At 41.0% G+C, this 24,667-nt stretch overlaps 1 protein-coding gene across 1 annotated transcript in view; it reads left to right on the top strand.

The window, feature by feature from the left end:
* Positions 1-7,321: 7,321 nt before the first annotated feature.
* adgra1b (adhesion G protein-coupled receptor A1b) overlaps positions 7,322-24,667 on the top strand; it is a 185,362-nt gene continuing 168,016 nt past the window's right edge. The window contains exon 1 of the mRNA XM_004554556.5: positions 7,322-8,002. Coding sequence (XP_004554613.2) covers positions 7,785-8,002 — 218 coding nt within the window. The 5' untranslated portion in view covers positions 7,322-7,784. The remainder of the gene's footprint in view (positions 8,003-24,667) is intronic.

The following is a 24,667-nucleotide window of genomic DNA, read 5'->3' as shown; positions in this document are numbered from 1 at the left end:
TTGCGTCAGACCTCCACCATTAAGGTCAATATTTTAACAAGGGCAGGGTATTGGCTCGTGACAGTTGTGCAATTAAGGTAATAAATTTTCTGCGTATTCCTGTGTTACACTGATGTAGTTATTTTAACAGTAAACTTATCCATGCAGTCTGGATATGCTGAAAGATTTATTTAACCAAAAGCATGTCTACAATTTGCTGAGTGAAGGGAATTAATTGACATGAACAATAAAAATATTTGAGGATCTTGGCTTTGTGTTATCCAGGCCATAAATGTATCACTGTAAGGGTACGCACTGTAGCTGAGACATGGGACGATATCAACTGTAGATTAAAAATGTGGAGTTACAGTACAGTTTTTGCAGGTGGCAACATCTTTAGCACTGTCTGTATTTTCCCAGGTTGATAAATCCCACCCATCTGGCATCTCATCTAGTCAAAATGAATAATTCACACCTGCGCACAAGTCTGTTTTTTACCTGTAGTTACTTTCTAAATACACAACATATGCTGAGTGCAGTGATCTGATTTAGCCTGGAGTCCGCTCATCCACTTTGGTTGCTGTCAGTTTGGATATTTGTGTTGGGGGTTTGTGTACAAACCCACCGAGAGAAAAAACAAAGGCACCAAAAAAAAGGAGAAAAAACTGGAGGTATGAAAGCTTCCTGCTTTTCAACCGAGCCCGTACGCTCGCTCTCTGCAAAGGATATCTCGCCTTTTCTCGTGGGAGCCCTCAGATTTAATGAGCTCAGCTGTTCAAGGCTATCTGCTGTTTAAGTTCTTCTGGGAATGCTCCATGTATGTTTTTCTTTTTCTCCCGGTGATGCCAGCCGTGCCCCTCCTCTTCGTGCCCACAGGGCCGCCGTTTCCTCCCAAGTCTTTGCTGTGGCAGAGAGCTGGTGGAACATTCTGTGGGGAGGCTAAGCCACAAGAGCCAAATAAGAGGTTTTGACCAATTAGAGAGCATTTTGAGCTCAGGGTTCCGGTTTGGATGGCAAACTGAGCGGTTCACAAAAAAGTGTGAAAGCACTGAAGAAGTTGGACGCAGGTGAGGAGGAGAGGGGGAGGATGGGCTGAGGCCGCCGGCAGATCCTGACCATGAAATGCCAGTAAGAATGTGTCACTAAAAAGCCCATCTATTCTCCCTCTTGGCAAACCATCCCCTTGTTGAGGGAGGGCTTAACTGGAGGGGTTTTTTTTTTTTGGTTAGCAGCATATGCTGTCTTGATTTCCTTCTATCCATCCGCTTTGATGCGGGTGGGAAACAGAAAAGAGATGTTTTTCGTATGAAGGCCGTGTCAAGGATGAGTGGATTTGCAATGAATTAGGGCTGGTTAAAAAATAGAAGCACTTACTGAGTGCGCGCCGTCCTGCAACGGAGATGGAAGCCGGGCCTCGATACACTTGTGCCAAAGTGCCCAGCTGTAAGCCCCTCTCAGCACCGATGAAGAAGACGTCTCCGCAGCAGAGCCAAAGCGTGTCTTTTTAATAGAAGAGGAGGAAACGAGATAAAGAGACATCCACCGACAGGCGTGAAATATCTGCCGTGGGAGAGCTTCGGCTCTGACTCTGCGATGACCTATCTCACTACCGAGAACAAGTAGCAATTATGTTACAGAAAGGGGCATGATAGGGCAGGATATGGGAGCACTGCTTGTTGCCCCTTGCTATTCAAAGTTTACAGCCACTGAGGTCAGGGTTCAAATGCAAGACTCCCCTCAGGGCTGTTTTTAGATTCACGCCATCGCACAAAGCATCCTTGTTTGAAATTGAAATCTGAAATAGATTCTCTCTGATTCACAATGTGTTACTGCTTTTCTCTTTCCTATTCATTGTTTGTACTATAAATAGAGGACAACCTGAGAACGAGTGTGTTAAACCCAGTCAGGTTATGCAACTTATGCTAACAACAAATCCATTTTGGTGAAGATCACGTCCTCCTCCTCACCCAATTTCCCCAAGAGGGCCCAGTATTGCTATCTAATTCTCAAGCCCATAATTGGATCACACTATTCATACCTATATTTTTTTTCTTTCTATATGTGTGTGCACATGTACATATCCTGGCCTTTCCCAGCTCTGCGAAATAGACAGTACTGCCCAATAGGTCAGATTACATGTAAAGGGCAGAAGGGAAATGTTTTCATTTCGCACTGCTGTGAAAAATGTCAATAGAAATAAATCTGTTTTTCTCAAATGTTTTAAAACAATTGGAAAAGCCACAGGAAGGAGTATCTTTATACCAAAGGATCAGCGTGATGTTTTGAAATATCACTTGTCTTTTTTTTAAGGAGGGACAGAGAGGAGCTCAAAGGAGCAAGTGAATTTTATGCACCCTGCTGGTAGATTGTTTTCAATATTTTGTTATTTACATGACTTGCTTTAAGACTGTAAATGCAGTTAAAAATTACTTGTGTTTCTTTTATTTCTCTGCCCTTTCCTTCCCCTTTTTCTCTTTTTCTGTCAGGAAATGTTCCCAGGATACCTCATCCTCTCATTGGGTCCCCCGCTCACGCAGCTGGGATTATGGAGAGAGGCTAGAATACTTATAAGGCCGAGTTCAGCGCTGCACCGCAGACAGAGTCGGACCGTGTCTCTCCGCCAATGCTGCTTGTCAAAGCAACAAAATAAAAGCGGCGGTACGTCAGGCCTGTGCAGCTTTTATTTGTCTCTGACTTATTGTTGTGGATCGACAGACGGGAGCAGAGCGACCTCCATCAGCGCTAATGATGACAAATGAGCAGGCTGATGAAATTTCATGATGACCGTATTGAGATGTGAAAACAAGAGAGGAGTTTATGTGCAGAGATTTTTATGAGACTTCGGGGGAAAGAGTGATTACAAATGAATATACTCGACTTATTGTCCGCAGCCTCCCTTGAAAACAATATCATTGCGAAAGCTGTCATGTGCCCTGTTTGTAAATGAGGTGAAAACGACTGGAGCTCAAGCTCATTGCTGGCATCTGGTTTGTGGTGCTCTGCTTGTATTCTCGGGTGACGGAGAGTGAGAGAAAGCTGCGGAGGCAATAACAAATCTGCACTCTCATAAAAGGGCCTCCAAAGATTCATTCTAGACATCTCTGTTTAGGTCATTATACACGCTCCAAACTTTTACTCAAGTCCTTGCGCCGTGCCGCGGTGGTTGGTGGTCAGTGGGTCCACCCAGTCGCTGCAGAAGCGCCGACATGCCAGCTCGCACCGCAGCGTCGTCCATTCTCAAGTTTAAAAGTAGCACTGGTTTCCCAAATCCTCTTGGCACCTTATTATAGTGAGTCTCAGTTTATTGCTGGTAAATTCATCCCAAGACCTTGTTTAACCAAGAGGGGAAACCAGATTGTTTGGTGTATAACATGTTATTAGATTTTCTACTGTTTTGTACTTCATGCTCTCTGCTTTGAATTACAATTCAACTCTGTGTCCTTATGTCCTGTTTCCCTCCCCTCATCTCTGATCCATCACAGCAGATGTCTGCCCCTGGGTTGGTTCTGCTGGAGGTTTCTTCCTGTTAAAAGGGAGTTTTTTCTTGCCACTGTTGCCAATTTCTTCCTTGTGGGGGTTGTCTGTTTGTTGGGGTTTTCTTTGTATTATTGTAGGGTCTTACCTTATAATACAAAGCACCTTGAGGTGACTGTTGTTGTGTTTTGTGCACTATATAAATAAAATAAAATAAAATTGCATCCACGTATCAGCGTAGATGTGTGCCACTCTTGTCTCTAAGTGCTGCATTTTCTTCTCCTTTGTTCTCACTCATATGATGAAGCACTAAAAATATCCATGTATGACTTGATTCGACTTGACTTTTGTTGACTAAAATCCTCTGGGCTTTAAGCTGGTTAAAAGCCATGGGCTCATGTTGGTGTTAGTTGTGTCACAACAATACATGTCACAGGTGCCTAGTGCCCACTCGCATTTTCTCAGACTCCCACAAGCACATGGGAATATGGTAGGGAAAAAAAGATTGATTGTTTATGCTGAATAGATGTGTGGACAGCTCATATTTGAGTCACAGACTCATGACCTCTTGGGATTTGGAAATGAACCTGCCACAGTTCTTTAGAACAAGTTTCTAATCAGTAATAATGGACAGCAATATGCACTAACTTTGCTTTTAAATGAATGGATTACGCATGCAAAAGACATCCATATTAAATACATTACACATAAAGACACATATTTGTAATAAATACAGAGGATTAGTGGGGACGCAGGTTCTGTCTTGTTATTTTTATGGAAGTATTCTTAAGGAATAGGATATTAGGATTAGAGAACTACATAAAGGCACAAATTGCAGTTGTCCACCTAATGCCTTCAAAGACCCAATTGTGTTGTTCCACTCATCCATGTTTACAGCTGAGTTGTGTTGATCTTTTTCCTTTTTTTGGCTGAACTAACGTCGATCATCTCGGCACTCTGGACTGACCTATAAACAAAAGCAAAAAAGAATCCTGCCCCAAAAAAGAGCTTTTTAAGCCTCATTTTTAAGTCCTGGTGACATCAGTCCATCTGTACACGTTCATTTTCTTATCCAATTTAGGGCTGTTAGTGGGGCTGGAACCTGTCACCGCTCTTGAGGCAGGGTACACCCTGGACAGGTCTCCAGTCCGTCACCTGGCTAAGACTTTGAGCCAAACTCTTTCCAGGAAAGTTTGAGGCTTTGTTTTTCATTGAGGAAAGTGTGGCTGTACAACTGATGAATAAATCTTTGTTCCACTCTTTTCAGTCAAATGCAATGGTCCGTCCCGCTGCGCATTCACAAATACCAATTATTGTAGTTTTAAATTTCTTTGTCTGTGAGACTGAGAAATTAAACAAAACAATTCAGTAAATGAGAATCTTATAGTTTATATAACTTTTGTTTGACAGTTTGTTGGACTTGACTCAAGTGCAGACTTATGATTCCACGACTTTTCTGGGTATTGCCCTTAATGCAGGCCCCACAATTTTATTTTCTAAGTCATATAAATATTACATGACTGCTTTTCACATGCCCAAAGAGCATTCGCTTTAAATTCACCTGTATGTTTAATTCAGGGATCATTTCAACCGTCGCTGTCTTACTTCCGGCCAAAACACAGATGGGGCATTATGGTACATTTTTAGTACTCTTTCACACCCTTCAGATAACACCAGTATTAACGATTATGAAACTAGAAACCACCTGTCACATTTGCTTAAAGCTAAAACAACAATTTTTTTATGTGCAATATTCCATATTAACGGAACAAGTTTGAACACCTCGAGCCTTCATCCGAAACGTCATGGACTAATAATGAGTAACTCTTATCCTGCTGTACCCTGGCCTCTTCAAGTTCAGCAGGTAAATATTTAGTGAGGACTGTGATTGCTTGCAGCCAGGGTCTATTCATCTCTGTCACAGAGTAATAATGGAGAGCTGTGAACACTAATGTGCACGAGGGAAAACACAAGAACATGCTCTGCAGACAGACATGTTTGCGTTGCTTGACCAGGATTGACTCCATCACTTCATTGTGCACTAATGAGGTTTTATTTTGAGTTAATACTGCAGCACTATTTTACAATAATGTTCAGCGGGATTTCATAGTTTCAATTAAAGTTGTTTGTGCCATTCAGAAGAGGCTGTTGGTGTGAAAATATAGCCGCTGCCAGACAGGAAAACCTTTATAGAACACACTCGAGTACATGGATCTGTTTTCCATTAAGAACATACAAGTAGCTCAGTGAACAGTCATGGCTTGCATCCAAGGAAAGGTTTCCTTAGGGTCTATTAAAGATGGATCACTTCAAATGTTGATGTCAGCTACACCAAGTGACTTTTCTTTGGCTTCCCCAGAGGTCAGCTGGTGGGTAAGATTCTCCTCTGCACTTAGAGGTACGAGGTAAATATACATCTGTGTAAACAAATGTGACTGACAGTCTGAGGCGGTGTCATGGGAGCACAAGGGTCTCCATATGTGGATAAACAGAGAAGGGAAGGTTGTGTCTTTCTCAGTATAGCATGCTCTTATGGAGAGAAAGGGAGTCCATGTTTGCCTGTCAAAACGGAAGAATAGGAAACACGGGCTGCTTGCAGGGTCAGTGGGAGCGGCTTCAAACCCTCCTTTGTGCTCTCGGGCCTGTGCCGGAGACAATGTGGATAATGAGGGAGGATTTTGGCCCAGGGTGCAATGCACATGGACACACAAACACACAGGGGAAGCACCTCACCCTGGCCCCGGGGAACCTAACTAGCCAGCTGTCTCAGCTTCTGTCCCCCTGGGGCCAAGCCCTCTGTACAGATTATGCCCCAGAAAGAGACGAGATTGATGTCACTGGATACATCGTGTGGGCTGTTCAAAGTCACTATTGCTTGATAAGAATAAGTGCACATTATAGGACAGGTATTGGTCCACATTGTTTGCTTTCTGTCTCAAGAGGAATCAGATGACATCTTGGATGGAATAAAAAAACAAACAAACTAAAATTCAGCTCATCAAAGTTAATCTAATTTCAAAGAAATGCCCCAGTTCACACTCTCTTTTAAGTACCTCTAAATCCTAAAACATAAAGACATTTAAAGTAGTCTTTTCTGTATTTACTCATTAATCATCTTCATGAGGCCAACAATCCGTTACTGTGTCAACCTTCCAGCTCATATTCTTAATTTATTGCCATCAGTGAAATGAACGCCAGGTTTACAAGTCTGTCCTCTGCTCGTAAAATGCCAACATCTGCAGCAGCCTCTCACTGCAGCAAATCAAAGCCGAGCAATATGGAAACTAATGAGTTAAAAAAAACAAGATTCTACTTTCGTTTAGGGGGCATGTAAAATAGTAGAACACCATGTTTCCCAAGATCACAATTCAAGCCATTTCCCCCCCGAAAATGTGTGTTTCGCCTGTTCACCAGCGCTGTGGCTCATTTTCAGTTTGTGTACAGGTCACGGGAATTGGATACAAACCGGTTCCTTCGTCCCTGAGTGACTGAAGAGACTAAAACAAACAGCAGCACTTTTCATCAGGCAGTGTAAATGTTTGTGTTTGAGAAATCATGGGTCTAGAGGACCTCCGGGGACTCTCTGAGGTGGCAAAGACGAGAAAATTGTTTAATTTAGCCCATCTGTGATCCCACTCATTGATTATTATTTAGATGAGAGGACGGGCTTCTTCCCCCTGTTGCTTTCAGTAAGCGCAATCCGAAAGAAAGAGAAGCCGAAAGTCTTCAGGACGTTATCTAACGGCCTCTTGTAGCAATGAGACGTTTATGAGCCCACACCGACGCCTGTAAGGACTGGACGGGGAGGGACTTTCGGGACACTACATGCGCAACAAGTCCAAGGGCGCATAAACTGCGTGATGACAAAGAATGACAACACGGCATGCAGCGGTTTAAACAGAAGCACTTTAAATGGATCGTGAAGGGAATATTTCTTGATTTCTGCTGCCAGCGCGAAAGGTAGTGTCGCCGAAAAGTTTGACTTTGAAAACGCACTTTTGGAAGTTTTCTCCAGAGCACATGACAGAAGCCGGCTCGTAAGACTGTTGTTCAGAAATGTCAGCATTTAAAACCCGCGATGTTTAACTTTATTCCTGGTTTAAAAGCAATAAAACAGCGAAAGTATTCAGCTCATTACAGCGCAGCAGGTGACGAGCGGGGTTTGGGATCTGGACTTCGGCTCAGGAACGGAGGAAACTTTATTGTAACGGGAGTGAATGTGAAATGGTCCCTGTTTGTCACAGAAGCTGGGACGACATCACTTGAAAATAGCGGGTTTCTTTCCTTTTTTCCCTTTCTTCTTCTTATATTTTAAGTTATCTCAGTCCACAATGAGGGCGCTGACTTTATTGTGCGTAATAGTCCTGCTGTGCAAGTCGAGCCTGAGCAATAGAAACTGCCCGGATCTGATCATTGACAGCTGTCACTGCTCCGCTGAGAGGTCCAAGGAGTTGAGCAGGCAGCAGGTCCGAATCAAAGTTGTGTGCGACGACGTGGATCTGATGGACACCTTACAGCCCAGCTTCTTACCCAACAGGACCGTTTCGCTGTAAGTAGGAGCAGTCAAGACTTTCACGTCACTAATATAAAGCCCACACACGAGGTAGTGTGTGTTTGTGAGACTCAACATATAACGGATTATCAGGAAGAAAACAGTGTGGGAAAAGTGCAAAGATAATTTTATTTCCTCTATTTTCCAATTCATCTACGGAGTCCCCGGCCCCCGTTAGGGCGTCTGCCTGCATGAACAATAGCGTTAAGTGTTATAAATTGATTCCACACAGTTAAACAACTTTGGCATAATTTACCAGTAAGTCATTTATCGAGTTGCAGAAGAATAGTACACATCAAAGAATAATGTTACCTTGCACTGTTACCATAAATATGTTGTGAAATATGTGGTTGGCAGCCAGCCTTTCTGCAACCTTATTACATTATTACCATTACTGCCCCCGCCCACCCAGCCCCACTGCATTAAGGATGCCACTGAAAGGTCACTAAACTTATCCACGATGCACTCTTCTAACAAAATGATTTTTAAAAAATTTACACAACAGATTGGTTCCAGTTCAAAATCAGAGTGCTAGCAAAGTCGCTGAGGTAATCCCCACAGTCATGACGTATAATAAGTAAATGATAATGTATAATGTAGTGTACCTACTATTCTTCTTTATCTGCCAAACCTTGAATTAACCTTGTAGTAACTTGCAATTTAAAGAATCTCTTTGTTATCATATTCTGTTTTCCACACTGTAACTGATTTCTGTGATTAGAACAGTATTATGGGGAGCGCCAAAAGTAAGATACTGTTATAGGTTTATACGGTTTATACGGGCATCCAGCTGCCAAAAAGTTTCTGTTAAATATACAGAAACTTTTTACACTGCTCCGTTTAAAAAAATAAAATCAGGATATTATTATTTCCTGATTTTATTTTATTGATTTACTCTTATTGCTTATGGTTAAAGAAATGAGGCCTAATTAATAATTAATATAATTAATTAAATAATAAAGAGATTTTATAACTGGAAAAACTGGTCAAAGACTGATCGATAAGTGAAATGAGATCACTGTTAACTCTGATGATCAGTCTATTATTTGGATGGATTAATTATAAAATTTAGCAGCATTTTTTTTTTTAATTAAAAATTTTAATTTGCAATTCTAACCCTTTTAACAGTTTTTAATGTGTTAGTCTCACATTTCCCAAAAGATCAGCAGGTGAAGAAAGGAGAGATAATATGTACAAAGAAATGCAAGAAATGGGTTGCACATACACACATATCAATAGAAGGAATGACAATCACAAACCACATCACAAAAAATGGTCCAGATGAGATGGTCTAGGTTCAATAAGTTCTGTAATTCATTCTGTTCATATGGTGCAACTCAGTCTGTCAGCATTCTCAGAATGTTTTCTGGTGGGTTACTGGGAATTAATCCATCCTGAACTATGCTCTGATGAATGACAGTTTTATATTACAGTCTTATGCATTGGCAGAGCAGGAGGCATTTACTTCTCTTCCTGTTCCTGTACTGACGGGGGTGTTTAGTATGCTGTAATGAAGAGCGATCACTGTTTGTCTACATGCTGTCTGTAATTTCAAAAGGGAGAGAGCAGAAGCTAGTCCTTGTAAAATCCTGCTCTTATTACTAGATCACTGATTCAAATGATAGTTTGAAAAATCTAAATCTATTCCTTAGTGTGTTTCTAGACCCACTTTGAGATCTACCTTCCCCCTGTTAGTGACAGTCAGACCTCATCCATTGCTCACATCTGCATAAATCATTCTCCCTACCCTCGGTGCTGTTTAGAGGTGCCGTTACCTTTACTGTATTGAAAGTCATTCAAACATTCATAGATTTTGCTCTTCCACACCATCTTGGAGAAACCTCTCTTAGTATTCATCTGTGTCTCTCTTGTGGATGAAATAGCACTTCAAACACTTGAGGGGTTGATAACTTCCCCCCCCCCCCCCCCCCCCCCCCCCACCTGCTCCCTCTCCCCTTCTCTCTCTGCAGGTGCACAGATTGACGGCAAGATTAATAGACTGCTTTATTCACGGAAACTCGAGGTCTGCCTTTGGAGTGTAAAAGCAAATACTTAATGTAAAGGCCCTTGACAAGTTACAGGCGACTACTCATTCTGAACCACAAGCATAGTTGATTAATGGCAGCACTTTGCTTACAGCAGTTTATCTGGAGTGGTGTTTGTTTCCGCGCAGGCAGAGCTGCTTTTGTTTCTTTTAAGTGGGGAATGGTTAAAAAGCTTTGTTTTATCCTCGGCGTTAGTAAAAGTGGAGGCGTTTTTAAGGTTTCACAGGTACTAACGAGGTTTGATTTTTTTCTAAGCGGTCTACACAGAAAGATAAAGTAAGGTTAACCTTCACAGTACACAGTAAGTAAGCATCAAAGTACAACGACGCAGGTCGAAGCGTCTCCTTCTTTCCGAGTTTCCCTGAGAAATTCGAGGTAGTGTGTGAGCACTATTCCTTGGTGAACTCCATCTTACAGCAGAGCTCTTACCGGCCAGGAAGCAGTTTTCCTGCGTTAGGAAATGTGACCTTTGTCAGGCTAAAGTGACCTCCCCTGCGTGCTCTTTTGTTTAGATGTGCTGTACAAATAAACATATATATCAGGGGAAGCATGTACATACCAACCCCCCCCCCCCCCCCCCACCCCCACCCACCCCATAAACTGTCAGCAAATTTCCCAAATGTCCTTCGGCATGCTCTCTTTATTTTCTCCTGATCTCACCACCTACATAGACAATGAACCCCTTGTTGAGCCATTTCCTCAATGACAACCTGTCACGTTCAAGTGTACCAGCCCAGATCCAAGCACCACTTCTGATTAGAGGCACAGATTGTGCTTTGTTGGTTTTCTTTTTGCGTTTCAGTATTGTATCTATAAAATGTTTATGAGGAACAAGCCCTGCAATAATGCGGCGCCCTGCGACTGCCAAAGAAAAACAACTTAACGAGCAAATGAAAGAACATTTGCATAAACGAGAGAGATGAAAATGAACTGTATGAGAGAGCGTGTCAGTAAGTCTGTGAGCCGCACAGCGCCCTCGATTAACACCTCCGCCTGTTTTCCTTATCGTCCACGGGGAGGGGTTGGAGTTGAAGAGTTTAGAGCTTGTCCTGACAGCTCTGTTGACCTTGGGACCTATCTGGTGTAATCGTTTCAGCGGTGCGCCATTTCACTGCAGAGAGTAGCGGCTGAGATCGTTGCTGACACTTGTCTTAGGCAGTGGTCCAGCAGGACCACGCCTCGCTCATCTCAGAAAGAGGAGGAATAGATTGTGGAAGAGATGCATGGATGGTTGTGGTAGGGGGAGATGGGAGATTCAGAGTAAAAAAAAGCAGTTAAAGTACTTAAAGGAGTGACAGAGAGGATGCTGGGAAAGTGAGGATGTCAAGTGTTTGGTAGAAAATCACCTGAGGGCTGAGACTGATGATGAGCGTGATACTGAGCAGATGCGACCACTGCAAACAGTTGGGATGTGGAGGTGCTTGCACACTCCACACTCACAGCTTACTGTAAGTGAGCTTGTGAGTCTCTGCTCTGCTGGAATCTACATCCAAAGACATACTGCACATACAGTGCACTTGCATAATTGACAACTTTTAATAAACATTACAATGTTTGTACTGCTGCTTTTCTCTCTCTTGCTGAGTTGCTTTGTTGCAGCCTGACCCGGGTCGTGTACTATTTGCATATTGTCTGAATACTCATATATTACCTGCTGAGAGTAGCTCAACGTGTGGAAGCTTAAACTGAGTTTCACATATTTTTCAGCTGACTGTTCTACAACCACACTTTCTCCTGTGGTCCTGTGTGTTAACATAGCACAAAACAGGCAAGTCAGGCTGCAGTTTCTACACATGTTAGAGTGGTATGCATGGATCTAGAGCCCAACCAATAAAGGACTTTTAAGACTGATACCAGTACCAATAATTGGTCAATTCAATTCAATTCTGTTTCATTTAAATAGCATCAAATCACAACCTCAAGGTGCTTTATATTGTAAGGTAGATACTCTACAATAATACAGAGAAAACCCTTACAATCAAGCTACTCCAATCACAGTGACAGTGGGAAGGAAAAACTCCCTTTTAAACTTGGAGAACCATGCAGCAGAACCACCTCAGGCAGGGGGAGCCATCTGCTGTGATCAGATGGGGGTGTTTGGAGGAAGATAAAAATGAAATATTCCAACATACGAAAAATAAACAGATTACAGCAGGTTGTTGTGTTTACATTAGATAAACAAATAGTTAGCCAATACCCAATAATATCAGATCACTAATAAACTGGTTGGGGTCTACTCCTGGAAGGAGTCACTGGCTCAAAATAAATAGTTTAAAATATTCCCCTTCTCTCCAAAGGCAAAAATGCATTAACAAAGTTGTAAAGAATGGTTTAAGGTGTCAAGGGTTGCCCTGATCCAGTATTTGACACTGGCCAACATCATTAGACTGAATATAGAGAAAAACTGTGCCGTCTGATTCATTAGCTTTAACTATCATTTAAATATATATTCCATAACACAGCATAAAAAAGTTCCATAGGTAAGGATGGCAAAACAGCCAACTAAAATGTATGACTCTTGTGTGCAAAGGATAAATAAAAGAAGGAGCAGTATTATTTACGGTCATGTTACTGTACAGACTGTATTTCTTCATTCAGGGGAATAAAATACTTGTTCCACAGTCTGAGCATGATGTTTTCTCCACGGCGAATTAAGCAAAGTGCATGTTAACAATGAGTCAGTTTGTATACTCAAGCACATTTCACAGTTGACAAAGCTGTCAGTACTGCTTGCAGCACATAGTAGTAGTAGAGACAGAATATTGCCCACCTACTCATGAAAAATCAGAAATCCACACTCTGTTGCTTTATTAGAATTAGCATGTAGTTCACCCAACAGGTTGGTTTTCAACCTGTAATATAATGTTAATACCTAAAGTGTTAGTCTATGAGATGAGTGGCTTTGAAATGAAATGCATTCAAATGTTCCTCAAAACAATGTTTCTGTCTTCTACATGTTAGAAAGTGATGAAGATGCACCCAGAGCCCCAGTCTGATCCGATGTTATAGAAATAAACCAAAAAACTTTCTTCTGTTATGCAGTGACTGATTTGCGAAGCATAAAGTTTTTTTGTTTTATGTTGTTTTGTTTCTTTGATTTTTTTCCCCCTTATGAAAATAACTCATTAACCACAGTGGTGTTATGTACTCTGAATCCTGTAAAGGATTTATTATTATGAACTTCAAGTAAATAAATTCAGAACTTAAACAATGTTCAAGAAAATTCTAAGACACTTTTATAAATTAAATTAATATGTGCAAAATTCTGAATGTCATATTTTCAGTCAGTTTGCCAATCAAATAAAAGTCTCTTTATTGTCCTTTAAATGGTGCCACATCTGTAAGAAAAATGTGTTTGTGGGTTGAGCAGCAGAATTGAGTTTGTGGGTTACATCTATGAAAAACCAATGAAAAAGCAATGTCAGTGCCAAACAGCTTATTCTTCTATTAACTCTTGTTTTGAGCTTCTGATACCTCAACTGCAGTCAGGTTTGGTGCCTTAATAGCAGCACTGGTGAGCATGGACCCTGCTATAGCATCAGTTGGTGTCTACTCCAAACACACCATGTTGGACTGATCTGGATAGGTCAACTTTCGGCTGATGTTCCACAAAAGCAAGTTACAGCATTATTTTTAGTGAGCCCTTATATCATCTCCAAACTGAAGGCCAAATTCCATATAATTGGGGACTATAACATGCCAGATACAGGCTGCGAAGCTGGCGTCCCAAGAAGATGACGCTACAAGAAGACTGTTTCCTCACCCTGTCAGAACTTAGGAACTGTAGGCAGTCTTCTACAGATTTGCAGACAAGGTTTGCAGGACAATATGGCCGACAGCTCTGTACCCAGACAATACAGAACAGAGTGCACGCAGCCAATCTGTGGTCTTAAAGGGTTGTCAAGAGGCCTGCTGCAGCTGCCCTTGACCGTCGGGCCCATTTGCGCTGGTGTCAGCACCATGCGCATTGGAACCTGAACATTTGGAGAAATATGTTCAGTGATCAGTCCAGATTCTGCCTACTGCAGTTGGATCAACATGTTGATTACTGCATAGCTTTTGGTGGCAGCATTGTGATGGTGATGTCACTGGAAAAACAAGGCTTGTTATCATTGGAAGCAACGTCAATGTTAAACGACATCAAAATTCGATTCTGCAGTTTTGGCAAACCCAATATCTCCACAGTCTGGGACCAAACTCTATCCTCCAAGCTTTGTATGGTTCTTCCAGAGCTATAGAGGCATCTGTTTGTTAAATGAATAAATAGTTAAATTGCCAATATGTCTCGATCCTTCAGATTTCAGTCATCCAATCCAACAAAAGGCACCAGAGAAGACGGGGAACATTTGACAAGGTTTTCACGAACACAGCTCACATACTCAACGCTGTTGCTCAATCCACAAATGCGTTTCCCTTTTCAGTGTGGCACCATTTAAGGGGAAATAAACAGGCTTTCATCCTTAGTGCGTCATTGTCTTTCACCCACATCTGCAAACAGGGAAAAAGGCAACTTGTTACATTAAATGCTGGCATTTCAGCCAAAAAAAATCCCTTTTTAAATATCCATCTCATATCACACAGTAAATGGTTTATTTTTTCTTCTTTCACGTTGAGCCCAGTATTGTCCTTGTTGCAATCAGTTTCCAGAGTTAAGAGTTCAGCGATAATAAACAAATATAATTGCAGTAGTGCATTATTTGTCTTCATGTTGTTTTTAATATCTTAATTAAAAAAACACAACTATAATAAAATGTTTGTGATTTACAGAAGTGTCAGCTGAAATTGATCTTCTTAATTGGTGCATGTTCTCACACACTGAGCTCCTTGAAAGCCTGCTTGTTCTCCAGTTTGCCAGAGAGAAAAATGAGGGCATCTGGTTTGGGCTAAAGCCAAATCTGTAGTATCCTCCTCTGTGGACCTTCGCCACCATCATCATCCTTTCAGTTGAAAGACAGGAGGGATGTTTGTGGTGTCAAGAGGGAAGTGATCAGGATAGGGCAGTAGCTCCCTCCAAACCACTACAAGAACATGTCAGTCAAAGTGCTGGCAGGGAAACATTGGAGGAAGCGTGGCTGTAAAATAGCAATTGGATTTTAGATTAATGCGCTTCTTCGCTGTAGATGGACAGGTTGTGATTAGCATGATCAAAGGATTGAGAAGTTTATATTGATCTGCGTTGTCACTGTGAACAAATACTGGATGTCAGAGCATTTTATTTTTTAGTATTGCTATAAATATAATTCTGTATATTCTTTACCCCCCATTATATTCACTCCAGCTCTTTTCTTCCTTGCTGTTATTCCTTGGGGGCTTTTCTCGTCTGCCGAGGTGCTGTTTGTGCTCTACCCTCCTCTGAGTTCTGAGTACTTCTGCATGAATATTTCATTGCACACATAGCCTGTCCATATACGCCTGTGCATTAACTCATTGAACAACCTTGTGAGTGCACAACACATCGGATCAAGACATTCCGAGTGTTAAACGCCTTAAATGATATGCCATTCAGATCCACAGAGAGCTGGATGTTAATCTAAAGAGATGTGACCAAAATGACCCTGATAAAACATGGTGTATCTACTATCTCATGCTGTGAGGAGTCATGCCAATCTCTTGGTCTTTCTGTCTCTTTCTACTGGCTTTTCTCATTCTTATCTCCACTGATATGGAAGATTTTTAAAAAGCAAAAGGTTCAGCTTTAGTGCACTCACCAGTATCAGTCATCAAAGCTTCAGAGCGTGCAATATTTTAGATCCCCAGCACTTCTATCTTCGCTGTTGCCAAGGACCTCTTTCCTCATGTTATCCGTGTGCTCAAGAACAACAACATGGGCATTGAGCTGCTGCGTATTGGAAACATTAACAGAATATAGAAGATGTAGCTGCAGGGCCGTCAGGACTGCCATGTTTGTTTGTTGGAGCTTATTGTAGGAATTTGTTGGTTTTTAGGCAGAACTAACATTTGCTTCCTTGCTCCCACATCACAACTTGTTAGCTGCTATTTTAATAATTAAGAAAAAGTTGATTAATGCTCATATTTGGATTAGAGTGTGGTTTACAAGCTACATTCATAAACTGTAAAGCTCAATTCAAAGCTAATTTTACCAGCTAATTAGGGGGTAAGGTCGTCACCATTCTAGAATTTCAAACTCGATATCAATACTCAGGAAAATACTCTTTATTTCTTCAATCCATCCGCTTCCGCTTCTCCTTTTCAGGGTCGCGGGGGGCGCTGGAGCCTATCCCAGCTGTCACAGGGTGAGAGGCGGGGTACACCCTGGACAGGTCACCAGTCTGTCGCAGGGCTAGCACACAGAGACAGACAACCATTTGTGCTCACATTCACACCTATGGGCAATTTAGATTAATCAATTAACCTATCCCCACAAGCTGCATGTCTTTGGATGGTGGGAGGAAGCCGGAGTACCCAAAAGGAACCCACGCAAAAACAGGGAGAAAATGCAAATTCCACACAGAAAAAAAGACACCGGTCTGATGGTGGAATTGAACTCAGGACCTTCTTGCTGTGAGACAACAGTGTAAACCACTGTGCTACCACACTGCCTTTTTGCTTTTTATTCTTCTTTATTCTTTTAGCTCATGTAAATGTATTCAGTAACAGCCCTGTTCATTTCAAGTGCTTCTGGGAACCTGGCACCATATTTCATTGATGGTTCAATTCAATTCAATTCAATTCAATTCAATTCAATTCAATTTTATTTATATAGCACCAAATCACAACAAAAGTCGCCTCAAGGTGCTTCATAGATACAGAGAAAAACCCAACAATCATATGACCCCCTATGAGCAAGCACGTTGGCGACAGTGGGAAGGAAAAACTCCCTTTTAACAGGAAGAAACCTCCAGCAGAACCAGGCTCAGGGAGGGGCGGGGCCATCTGCTGCGACCGGTTGGCGTGAGAGAAAGAAGACAGGATAAAGACATGCTGTGGAAGAGAGACAGAGGTTAATAACAGATATGATTCAATGCAGAGAGGTCTATTGATACATAGTGAGTGAGAAAGGTGACTGGAAAGGAAAAACTCAATGCATCATGGGAATCCCCCGGCAGCCTATGTCTATTGCAGCATAACTAAGGGAGGATTCAGGGTCACCTGGTCCAGCCCTAACTATATGCTTTAGCAAAAAGGAAAGTTTTAAGCCTAATCTTAAAAGTAGAGATAGTGTCTATCTCCCGAATCCAAACTGGAAGCTGGTTCCACAGAAGAGGGGCCTGAAAACTGAAGGCTCTGCCTCCCATTCTACTTTTAAATACTCTAGGAGCAACAAGTAGGCCTGCAGAGCGAGAGCGAAGTGCTCTAATAGGGTGATATGGTACTACAAGGTCATTAAGATAAGATGGGGTCTGATTATTTAAGACCTTGTATGTGAGGAGCAGGATTTTGAATTCAATTCTGGACTTAACAGGACGCCAAAACAGGAGAAATCTGCTCTCTCTTTCTAGTCCCTGTCAGGACTCCTGCTGCTGGGTAAGCAGGCTGCCACCATTTCTGCCTAGGTGCTGGTAGATGTCTTCAATTTGGGTCTTTAAGGGAAGCAAAACTCTTTTTACACTCTAATGACTGTGCCTGTTAAATTCCATTTGCTACCTAGTTCCCACATAACTGTTATGATTGTATTATTAGAAGGAGCTTGTTAACCGCTGTTTTAATGACAGCTCAACAGTTGGCTAATGAGGGGTAACTGCTAGAAGTGAAACAGTAACATTCTTGCTGTTTAATACTTAGGTGTTGTTGAAAATTCTTCATAAAGACCAGGATGTTGGTCTCTAAGGTGATCTGCAAAGTTTGTGGTACTCCTGTTCATGTGTTCAGCTGGTGCTGGGAAATCTATTTTGCAAATCTTGGTCATGCCATATTTTAAAACGAGAGATTAGCCACAGTCAATCAAAAGTCATTGGCCAGTTATCAAGCAGTTTCTCAGGCCACCCCCACCCCACCTTGTCAAATGTCATAAAGGCTTGAAAACGAGAATTCAGAAACCAGTGAGTGATGTCACGGTAGCCATCGTACGCCATCTGTGGTCAGCATATCTGAAGAAAACCTAACGTTGGTCCTTAACAAAATCTAAATGGGTGTAAATGAATGAATAAATAAATAAATAAGTCACTATCTGTACAGTTGTGTTAAAGGGGGAAACTATGGAGGCCAAAACTTTTTTGTTCCTGTTCGTTAAAGTTCTTACGGTGGGCATTTTTATCAATAGAGTCGATAAGAAGTGACATGCTTTTGGAGCCAGTCTCAAGTGACCACTTAAGTGCGGTTTTTACCACTTCCATGTTGGCTTCATTTTACAGCCACAGAGGTGGCTGCTCTTTAAGGAAACTGCCAGTGTTCTTAATAAATAGCCATTACTCAATCTAGTTACCAGCAAATGCCAATGATATTGTCAAGGTTTCTTCAGAGGCTACAGATATATCACTTAGAAGCTGGCCTTCACACTGGCTGCCTGAAAATCTCTCTGACTGCAGTTGACGTGGTTCAGGTCTGATCAGTTCTGCGTTAGACAATAATGATTCAATGATCGAGAGTTCATGACCACTGGAGCAGTCGCTGTAAATCCTACTGTAGCATGGAAAAACCAAGAATGTGTCAAAACCCAGACCTACTACCAAAAAATATTAAGTAAAGACAAATACAGTGTCTGCCAAGGATACTTCTTTGTGCTGCTCTCCCTGCCTCCTTCATACGCCGCTGAGTAAATACTAAAGTTACTTAAAGGGCCATAAATTTGAGAGAGCAGTGGAGGCCAGCTTAGAAGCATGTTGTCTTTACCCCGTTTTCTGACTAACTGTACAACAAGGTGATTAAAGCCCTGATGTGTGCTGCTTCTGTTGCAATGTGTGATCCCAGTGGGAATCGTATTAGCTGTTCTATTTGTCTCACAGGAGCCTTGGCAGGCTTTTATCAGCCCTGTGTGCTAGATTATGAGCGTATGCCTGCCTCTGTGTGTGCACGAATCAGGGAGTCAGTGTATCCATTTGTGTGCATATGTAGGAGCCCTGTGCTTGCATGTGTTTGTCACTCAGCTTCTTCACATTTTTCTCCACTCACTCAACACAAGTCACTGATGCTATATGTCTATGTCTGTGGTGAGCCTAATAGTTAGAGACTGCTTAGGCTTCCAGTCACGTAGCTTCAGCATTTAGCAATGCCTGTAATCACAAAAAACTAACTTTTAAAAAAATGCTTATTTTTTCTATTGAACTTTTCCATTAAGTAATTTCTCGTGATGTGGCCTTTTTCATATCTAAATATTATTGCTGGTTAATATATAATTCGGTAAATGAACTTTTGAATTCTTAGCTTACAATAGTGTAAACTCAAATCTCTGATCTCCAATCGCCTTTATGGCTCAATCAGACTAAAGTTAAAGTAGAATGTCACGCTTCTTATGAATACGAAAAAATTTTAATTGAATTTTTGTGGTGATCAGTTGGTTGTCCTGAGGTTGAGCGAGACTGACTGAAGTCACTCTGAGACTCAAAGGTTTGCAATTACCTGACTGACAGACTATCTACTTTATGAACACAGACTGTTTGCTGATATGTTGCAAACAGTCAATCTGAATCCGTCTGCAGTCATCAGTGCAGAGTGTAGAGCTGTTTATAAGGTGGTACACTAGAGGTGATGTAATCGGAGGTTATTGTTGTGCTGGTTCTGACAACTTATCAAATTATGAAGTCACATAATTAAAATCAACAAGACATTCCTAAAGGTTAATTCCAAATTTAAGATATGCAATATTTTGCCCTAACAAGAAGATGAAATATTGCTGTGCTGTTCAATAGCAAATAGGGCAAACCCAGCGAATATGGCACTTTGCACAAAAAAGGAAAGCAAGCGAAGACTGCACTCTTCTCTCTGATTCACTCTGATCAGAATGAAGAGCATCTAAGGCATCTGAAAAACTATATAGTTGCATGCAATAGATAATAATAAAGATTATGATAAGAACTTACTTTTTTGGAATTCCCCAACTGAAGAACTCAACTAAACAGAACTTTCTCTTTTGTTAAAGATAAAGACAAGATAAGCTTCATTTTATTGCTTCATATTTAAGTCAAATCACAAGAATAACACAGAATAACACCTTACTTTATAACCTTCTGTAAACACAAGCAAACAAATCTGACTAACTGATCTGCAACAGTAGAACGGTAGATTGTGTCTCAGTCAGATGACCTTCACCATCATTTAGAGGCCATGTGAACATCTGTTGGTAGCTCTTAAAGCAATTTTCCATCCAAGGTCAATGTTAGTAGATGTGAAATATGTTATTTTGGTTAGCCCTGTCTAGTAACTTGATCTTCTAAAAAAACACTGGGTTTGGCTGTTTGAAGAGAAGTGGCTTGAATCCTCGAGGCCAGTAGATCTAAATGTTTGCCATAGTTTAGATTGTGATCTTTACTCCCTTTGCTCCTCATGATCGGTGTGTTGGATTACTTCCGTGGGAGCTATTTTCGTTTCTATTCCTCCATAATGATATAGCTGAATGTCTTTGCTCCAGCCAGACTGGTTTCTAGAGCACTGACTTTGTTCGGCCTCACAGAAATATCCCAGCTGTGGTGTGGAGGGAGATTAAGAGCAAGAGGTCCTGTTTAAAGGAAGAATTTTCTTTATATTTGGCTAGGAAATAGAAAATAGGTGCAGCTATTTATTGAAACATGTCCAGACATTAGGCAGCTTTCTTGTCATTTCTTGAAGTAGCTCTCCGGGCTCCTTTAAGGACATTCAAAGCTCTTTTTTAGATATTAGCTGCCTTTTTTCTGTTCTCTATCAGAATGATCCTAAACTGCCTCAGTTATGTGATTGATTAGTGTTCTACTGTGTGTTTTTCTGTCAGGTTTGCGTTTACAGAGACAGTGTGTTTACAATCATTGTCACGTTTAAAATTAAGCCATAATAAAAAAAAAATCCAGAATGTTTTCATTTATTATTATTATTTATTACATGGTAGATTAGACTATAATTTTCTGTGTTTATAGTCGCATCACTTTTAACATTTTGACAATATCCCAAACACCATTGGAATGAAATGCAGTTCTAAACAATGACAGAGCCTTCAATTTGTTTTACAGATGACTGTAAACAAGTACTGTCGTACCTCTCTGCTGACGTCCTCCATACATACTGGTGACAGTCATCAGTTTTGCCTTTTACCCCTGTTTCCAGTTCTTAATAATGGCTCTTTAGCAGCCATCCTTCCACTGGGACTATTTCTAATAAGGCTTAGAAACAGTAGATGGATCAACTAAAGGTCCAGACACGTCTCTCAGGTCCCGTGTCAGGTCTTTGCTGGATTTTTTTTTACTTCTCAATGACATGACTTTTAGATACCGTTCTTAAGCTGTACATAGTTTTTCAGGTATGTCACTTTTTATCCTCAACTTGTTCATGTTCCTCAAATTTTTTAAGAGCTCATTGCACACCATGCTGAGATATGTTTTCAGCTAATGGCTCTTTGGGAATCACCTTGTTGGGAAAAGACAAAGCAACACACAACAAAAGCAATTTTATGCCTGTTAAACTGTGTTAATGGGAACAAATGATATGCTTTTGCAACAGGCTGCTAATAAGTGCCCAAAGAAACATTTAAAAACCTGTCTGATACGTGTAGACACAACACTTACTTATCTGTTGAATCAGATGTCTTTTTATTCTTGAATTATTCCCAGGTTATGTCCAAAAACTTAAAAAAGACCTTCAGAAAGTCTTGAGAACTATTACTCAGGACCACTTAAAAAAAAAAATGGGGGTGGCTCAAGACTTTCGTACAGTACTCAGTTCTCATATTTCTCATCAAAACCTTGGCATTTTTATTTGAAAAATGACTCCAGTGTGTATCAGTTATCAAAATACTGTCACACAAATTTATTATCAATTAACTAATCAACTGTTTAACCTTCTGCAGTGCTTCAATCTTCCAATTTTACGCTCGCAAACTCAACATTCACACAAATGAATGCCCTATGCCATGTGGGAATTTTGTGAAAATGCAGCATTTACTAGATAAACTATACACATCTGGCTGTGGTTGGCGCTGGAACACAGTAAGCAATGACATAGACCATTTGCTGCAGCCTACAGAGACAATACTGAATCACTTCTCCTCGCTGAAAGCAGCTTATCCACAGAGAACATAATTGATAATGTAAATACAGAGTTGGATGGCTCCTCCACAAGTTTGTCATGGCCTGTTTACATAATGTTCAATTCTGTTTTTCCTGTGATTTCCTGGACGTTGCGCAGAGGCCTGAGATAGGCATGCAGGGGTCGGCAAGCAGGCACATCCACACAAATCCGCACACACATACATGCAGCATAACACAGCACAGGACACGCTTGAGTTTGCACAAACAGTGGCTGCCTGTCCCTGAGTGGGACGTCCGTCCGCAGAGGGAGGTGTAGGAACAGAATGGGAGACACTGGAGAAAACACAGCGACAGCAGTGAGTGTCTCAGCTCGACCACCTTTACCCTGCCACATTGTTCATATGTGGCTTTAGAAAAGAAGCGCAGCAGTTTTGGCACAATTTATAGTGCTAGCATTTAGAAAAAGCTCAGGGAATACCAGAATCAACTCCACCTGGCCCTTCAAACTGTTTGAGCTCTTTGGTTATCTTTCAGTAATTCTCTGTGTGAAATATTGTGATATTGACCTGCTCGGTTTTCCAAGGAGTTTCTCACCATGTCCGGCTGCTTCCATGCTGGCTTGTATCTGCTGCAATTTCCTGCATGCAGAGAGCTTTTGTCAAGACGAATTCAAACTGACACCAACGCAGCAGGATACTGATGTTTGGATCAACAACAATAGAAATCCATACAAACTCTTGCTTACTCACATTTGGTGGTCTATAAATCTTGTCTAATCTGACTCAGCTTAAAGGATCAAATTTACAAATTTACTGCACCAATGAAATACTCTCTTTTGGTATTAAAGTGCACAGGGTGCAGGTATTTTCGTGACTGGGCTTCTTGTGCAGGTCTTTGTAGGAGTTTCAGTTTTAGAGTGGAAAATCAGAAAGGTCTGATAAAGCAATTCATTGCAAATTGCACTAAATTTAATGCATTTAACTTTAGGTCATGTGTTATTTTGCACCGGGTGTGGCTGTGATAGTCGCCCCTAGGAATGCTGATATACTCAAAATGAGTGAGAACGAATTTGTATATAGTGGATAGCTCAAAGTTACACTGTAAAAAAAAACTAACGTAATTTTCTGTGAGCATATTATCCGTTTTTTAACAGTTTCTGTATGTAGTTGTAATTGTGAACTGTAATTGTTATTTGTAACATTCAGTTATGGTTGAAAAATTAATCGAGAAAATTCCTTCATTTGAAAATGGCACGTCATAAAATCTTCACCTTTCGTGATTTTTTTTCATGCACATATTGCCATATTGAAATGACTGTCAAAATGCAAAAATGAATGGGACTCATACACTTCTAGACTGATCTCTGATGTCTAATGGGTTTTATAAAAACGTCTTCCTAAAATGAGAGAATTGCTTGCATTATTGCACATAACACAATAACAGCAAGTTCATCAACGCACAGATGGGTAAGTATTTGATGGTAGATTATGTTTTGTGTTATTCTGCACATCCTACAGATCAGCTGTTGCAGATTTCAGGTTTACACTATGGGATAGTTTGTAACAGCCCTTTTTCTACACAAATCCTGTGCTCCTCTGATTTATGCAGAACATAAGCAGCCCTCAGCAATTTCTAACAGAGAAGTTTGCACTAAAAAAAGACACGAAATTACCATTAAGTTGGCTCTCAGTGATCTAAATTGCCATTGCTGTTACTGGAGACTGTTTTATTTTGATTACTAGACTGCTTGTCCATTATCCAGTCTGCTTGTTTTGATTTGTGAATTTAGGTTTTTAGTAAATTAGCCCATTGTTAGTTGAGCTGATCACCCACAGAACTTTTTTCCCCTTCAACCCATGAGTTAATTTGGCCCTACACTTTCTAATTGACTGATTTCGCCAAGCCCACATAAATTGCAAGCCTTTGAATTTCACCATGTCTCAAAACAGTAGACACAGGGCTCAAGTAATAACTACACTTGATGTAAAAAAAAACCAAAACAGTTTTGTAAAAATAAAATAGCACAAAATAAAAGTCAGTTAAACAGGACGTTTTTGGCATGTAACATTTAAATTACGTTTTTACTGATAATTGAGGAATTAGTTCAGGTGAGATTTCAGTGCAGACAGATATTTGACAGCTGATTGGCAAATCTCATATAGGGCATGTTATTTACATTACTGAGCAAGGTTAGCAACCCACCTCCATTCCAGCTCCTCCTCCTCTGCCATGTCTGACACAATCAGTGTCTTTTCTGTCATGTTAATGCTGCTCTGTTCTGTACCACCGACAAGGTGTGCTCTTCCTCCCACAAGCAGTGGCACATAGCAGATGGAAAAAAGTGGTACTGGCACAAATGTCATATATAACTACGGTTAACCATCTCTACTATGCAAAACATGCCCATGCTCCTCCTTATTCCATACTGACGCTGATCATCAGCTGGTGACAGTATGACTTCATGCGGGTGACGAGCAGCTTTGGCCTCAGTCTTCTAACACTAAATT

This window comes from Maylandia zebra, linkage group LG13 (genome assembly GCF_041146795.1).
Source record: "Maylandia zebra isolate NMK-2024a linkage group LG13, Mzebra_GT3a, whole genome shotgun sequence".
In the NCBI taxonomy this organism is placed as follows: domain Eukaryota; kingdom Metazoa; phylum Chordata; class Actinopteri; order Cichliformes; family Cichlidae; genus Maylandia; species Maylandia zebra.
This window is presented reverse-complemented; position numbering and strand designations above follow the sequence as displayed.